The sequence below is a fragment of the Rhea pennata genome, chromosome 19, assembly GCF_028389875.1.
Source record: "Rhea pennata isolate bPtePen1 chromosome 19, bPtePen1.pri, whole genome shotgun sequence".
NCBI lineage: Eukaryota > Metazoa > Chordata > Aves > Rheiformes > Rheidae > Rhea > Rhea pennata.
Genome location: NC_084681.1, coordinates 423,482 through 428,618, shown reverse-complemented (window position 1 = coordinate 428,618; position 5,137 = coordinate 423,482). Strand labels below are relative to the sequence as shown.

Genomic DNA, 5,137 nt, shown 5'->3' with positions numbered 1-5,137 from the left:
TCAAAAGGACACCAGCTTTTATTTACAACACTCCTCAAGTGACAGACAACAGAAAAAAAAAGGAACAGTAATAGCTCAATGACTCAACGAAGAAAAGGTAACAGCAACCACAACTTCCCCCTTCACCATGCACACATCACAAGCCACTCCTTTGTGCTGGGCAAGGCCCTGGCAGCCCCCTCACTCCCGGTGAGCTCTAGGAGCACATGCAGGCAGGCAGACAGCTGCTCCTCTAGCTCCCCCATGGTCTTCTGAGACCACAAAGCTGCTCCATGGCTTGTTCCATTCACAAGAGTATGAGGATGGTACTGTCGCCCTCCCTTGCTCACAGGTAACCATGCAGAAACCACCTGAGCTTTCCCCACAATGAGGGTCCCAAGAAAGCCAACCCCGAGATGAGTTAGACTGGATCGGCACAGCCTCCACACAGTGACATTTCTGCCAGCTGTGGAGACCAGCTCTCTTTAAAGGGATCATCCTTTCCTGTCCTCCTCCCACTCTAAATGTTGTTCCTGGGAAGTAAGAGGGTATGTTTGGAAAATGGTGTTAGTACTGAAACAGCAGGACGTTGCTCAGACAAGGGTGCAAATAAGCATCTTCTCATAGAGCCAGCACTAACCAACCCATTGCTGCTATCTCTCATGGAGCTGCCAGAGCGCCCAGGCCAGCGGGGGAAGCAAAAAACAGCCCAACGCTCCACCTCTGAGCATCTCTCAGATGCTTGGGGCTGGGGCCAGTGCTGACACCCCATCTCTCTCCATCTGCAGGGAGAGAGGAGCAGCTCTATCTCCAGCACCACAGGGATCTGGCCCAATCTAAGCACAAGGAAAATCTGGCCTCTGATATGGACCCAAGAGCTTTGGCAGCACTGACTAGTCCCAAGCATTAGCAGCCCAGGTACCACCTGAGTCCTCCCACAAGAAAGCAAGGAACAGGCACAGTGTTACCTGCCCATCAGTCACTTGCAAAAAGGGTTGCTGTACTACCTGGTGTTGGACTGGGGCTGCCTGTCTTCTCAAGGCACAAAGAAGGAACTCACTCTCCTTCCTTCTCACCTCGGCCTACTCCAGCTACTGTGGATCCTTGGTACACAGAAGGAAGCAGAAAACTAGTGCTGTCTCTACTGACAGACACAGCTGCTCTGCTTTGCCCTGCCATGTACCAGGCTCCAGCAAGCCTAAGGACTTGACTCACCAGGGACAGAGATGAAAGGAGAGCAAGTGATTTGTGAGCCTGGCATGAAGTAGGAAAGGACAGCTTGAGGCCAGAGAAAGCTATGGCTGAGGGTCAGGAATCCATTACAACAGGCTCTGGGCATCCTCACTGAGCCTCTATGCATGTTTGAATTCAGGCAGCTTCAGAGCCAGCCCCAAAGCTGACCAGCTCTCCCAAGGGCAGAGTACAGACCAGAGGAGGAAAAATCAACACAAAAAAATCTCAAATTAAATCTGCTTGAGGACCTTAGGAGACCAGCCAAATCCGCAGGGACAACCTGCCTTAGGACTTCTTGGCATCCTGTGTGTTCCTCCTCTTCAGATCCCCCAAGTCGACAGGTTTAAATGCTGCAGGAAAGGCAAGGAGATGCTCTGGCGACAGAGGCCTGCACAGCGGGGCCCCCCTGCCGCCCCAGCCCCGGGGGAGCTCCCCGCTGCCCCCTTCCAGCCAGGGAGGGCGGGAAGAAGCCGGGGAGCGCCCCCCCAGGCGCACGCACCTTTGAGGCTGGGGTTCGGCATCTTCTCCACGTACTCCTCGACCAGGCCGCGCTCGGAGCCCATCTGGCTGCGCAGGTCGCGCTCCACGCACTGCCAGGCTGGGGGACACGGGTGAGGGGGGCGGCTCGCCCCAGGGCGCCACGCGGGCCGCGGCGCAGGCCCAAAGCGCCCCGGAGGCCGCCCGCCGGCCGCGGCCCAGCCCCGCCGCCTCCCCCCGCTCACCCTCGTAGATGAAGCGCACGTTCTCCTCGTGGGCCGGCGTGAAGATCTCGCTGCCGGTGCCGGGGGAGCGCGGGCCGCCGCTCCGCTTGCCGTTGTAGACCACGCGGGACACGGGGGAGCTGCAAGCGAAGCGCAGGGCTGAGCCGGGGGCTCCCCGAGGGGGCGCGGGGGCCCCGCGCTGCGCTCACCTGGCCATGATGGCGTCGTCCGTGAGGCGGCGGCGCGGCGCGGCTGCAAGGGAGAAGAGAGAGCGGCGAGGCCGGGGCTAGGCCGCGCGCCGCCCCCCGCCCGTCGCCATGGCAACGCGCGCCCCTCACCTGGGCCCCGGCTCCCGCCTCCGCTCACCGCCAGGCCGCGACGGAAGCGCCGCCACGCGCAGGCGCCGCCGCTCCCCGGCGCCGGGCCCGGCCCCGCCCCCGCGGCGCGGCCCCGCCCCCGACGCCCTGGCCCCGCCCCCGGCGGCGCTCCGCCCCGCTTCCCTCGGCCCCGCCCCCGGCGGCGCTCCGCCCCTCTTCCCCTCGGCCCCGGCGCCCCCCGCCCGGCCCCGCCGCCCCCGGCCGCCCGGCGCGCAGGGACCGGCGCAGGCCAGGTTCGAGGTGCTTTATTGGAAAAGTACAAAGCGCCTCCCGAGAGGCGGCGCCGAGCGAGCCCGCCGCCCGCGCCGCCCGCCCGGGCCCAGCCCAGGCGCCGCCGCCCTGCAGGCAGAGGCGCGGCCCCGCCGCCGCTGCTCAGGGCCCGGAGCGAGGCCCGCTGCTCCCCGCGACCCCCGCCCGGCCTCAGTCCATGGTGGCGGCCTCGAAGAGCTCCACCAGCTCCTTGTACTCAGGGTCCACGAGGTCCGCGGGCTTCTCCCCGGCGTCGTTGGTGGCCTCCGGGCTGGCGCCGAGGGAGATGAGATACCTGCCGGGAGCGGGGCCGTGAGCGCCGGCGGCGGGGCCGTGAGGGCCCCCGCCTCTCCCCGGCCCGCTGGCCGGACGCCCCACCCAGGCGGCACGTCGGCACCGTGCCGGAGCGGGGCCTGCCGCCGGAGCGGGGGCCGCGGCCACCCCGAGCCGCGCCACTCCTCACCTGGCTATGTCCGCGTAGCCATCGCTGCAGGCCATGTGCAGGGGCGTCCAGCCGTTCTCGTCTCTCTGGTGGATGTCGGCACCGTACTTCACCAAGAGCTTGACGCAGTCCAGGTTGCCCGTGAGCACGGCTTCGTGGAGGGCTGCCATGCCTGGGGAGAGGGGGCTTGTTAACTCCAGCGCTGTGAGCCTGCACCTTGCCCATGCCCAGGAGAGGGGCACTGGCAGATCCCTGTTAGAGGGGAGATGATGGTTTGGGAAAGGGACAGGGACCATCTGTTTGGGGCAGCAAAAGGATTCGACTCCCCTTTTGCAGTGCAAATGCCCCATCTCAAAACGGGCAGCCCCATGGCCCCTGCCTGGTGAGGCAGAACCGTTGAGGAGAGGGAGCTGCACCAGACCCTGCCCCGAGCCCCTGGCGGCCTCAGGGGTGAGCTCCAAACACGTCTCATGTCCTGCTCCGTCCAAGCGTTGCAAGTCCCTTGCAGAGCCGGGAATGAGGTAAGCAGTACAGCAAGGAGGGAGCCTGGGGCCTTCTGAGACAGTCTCGAGAACTGTGAGAGCAGAAGCCAGAAGCAGAGGCCACAGCTCAGGAGAGGGACGAATCTAGGCTCACACTAGCCAGGGTGGATTGAGGCATTCCCTAAACAGTTTCTAGTGAAGCTGGGTGTAAACATGCTGCAATGCCTTCTCCTGCAGCATTTATTCCTCAAGTCCGCAGATCCATGCGTGCACAAGAGATAGAACAGCATTTGTGGGAAACCAACAGAACCTGGCTTTTCCCAACTCTCCAAATCAGGACAGAAGACAGGAGTCCCCCAGTGTCATCTAGCTACTCACCTATGCTCCCTTTATCATTACCTTTTTTTGCCTGCTGCTTTTCTAGGTCACATGATACTGTAGGTGCAATGCCATGCTTTGAAAAGACCCAGATGGTGAGCTTCCCCCTTTCCTGCAGCCTACGCTGGCCATGTGGGTAAGGGGGCATGCCAGGGTCCTGACACGGGGCTCTCCTGGGCCCTATCTGGCAATATCTGTGGGTGGTATGCCTCACTAGGTAGGAAAACAACTTGGTTTCAACCTGTCACCCTGCCAGGGGTGGCCCACAGCTTGTGCCCAGCCTCACCCTTCTCTTTCTTCTCCCCTGCAGCCCAGCCAAACCATGCTGCCATATGGTTTTCAGCTGTGCCAACCCCAAGAGCACTCACCAGAAGGGTAGATGGTGTCCAAAGTGACCTTCCTGGCACGAATAAATCTGCCCACCTGTTCCAGGTCCCCCTGCCTGATGTGGTCCTGAAAGACGACATCATTGGGAAAGTGCACAGTGCGAGAGGCTCTCAGTCTCCTGGCGTACCGACTGTACCGTGGCATTGAGACTGGATAATAGTCCTTCGTGCTGATACCAGCCTTAAGACACTGGGAAAGAGGAGGAAGGACAGAGGCATGGAGGGGCAAGGCGAATAGAACAGCCGGAGTTGGTCACTGCTCAGCCCTACCACTTGCTGTCCTTGAAGCACTGCTTTCCCCTCTTGAACCTTTCAGGTCAGTTCTTCATTAAGTTAGGTATGATGGAAGCTACGCCTCTGCTGATCCGCCTGCTCTGAAGCGTGGTTCCTTTCCAGCAGCTGCAAACAGGGAAGAAGCAGAGTCCCCCAGGCTCTCAGTATACTCCCATGCAGCACACAGGAGGTGGCGCTGGGTGCACACAATTCGCTCGCAGGCTCTTGGGCCAGGACTGATGGTTCTCCAGGGGCATCTCATTATATAGTCTCCTGTGGGCTATTTTGAGGATATGCAGCTCATGCTATTTGCCATGATACTTTGTAATCGAGCCGCCTCAGCCTGCAGCCTCCCACTTTTGGGCAGAAGTTGGTGTCTCATCTTACCACCCACCTGTTTGTGTGCCCATCCAAGGGTCAAATCTGTTGCTTGTGTATGGATAGCCCTTCAGAAGAGCCTAAGGGCCTGAAAACAGGACTTCCCAGCAGCAAGTTCTGGCTCCCCCTGACAAACCAGGAAAAGACGCAGCCCCTTTATTATCAAGCAACAGCAACCAGCCACCACATACTGATTACCTAAAGTAACACAAATATGTCAGAGCTATAGTACCGAATACATTCAGAGATAAGTCATTCT

General features: G+C 60.7%; 2 protein-coding genes across 2 annotated transcripts; both read right to left on the bottom strand.

Annotated features, from left to right (window-relative positions):
* Positions 1–2,319, bottom strand: MCRIP1 (MAPK regulated corepressor interacting protein 1). The gene is made up of 5 exons (XM_062591812.1): positions 2,252–2,319; positions 2,123–2,165; positions 1,935–2,053; positions 1,712–1,810; positions 1–1,562 (listed from the first exon to the last, which is right to left on the bottom strand). Exons 2-5 carry the CDS (start codon positions 2,128–2,130, stop codon positions 1,498–1,500), a joined length of 291 nt encoding a protein of 96 aa, XP_062447796.1. The 5' UTR covers positions 2,131–2,165; positions 2,252–2,319; the 3' UTR covers positions 1–1,497.
* A 301-nt stretch (positions 2,320–2,620) lies between these two features.
* Positions 2,621–4,769, bottom strand: PPP1R27 (protein phosphatase 1 regulatory subunit 27). Its single transcript, XM_062591775.1, has 3 exons — positions 4,210–4,769; positions 3,003–3,153; positions 2,621–2,834 (listed from the first exon to the last, which is right to left on the bottom strand). Exons 1-3 carry the CDS (start codon positions 4,370–4,372, stop codon positions 2,711–2,713), a joined length of 438 nt encoding a protein of 145 aa, XP_062447759.1. The 5' UTR covers positions 4,373–4,769; the 3' UTR covers positions 2,621–2,710.
* Between the last annotated feature and the right edge of the window lie 368 nt (positions 4,770–5,137).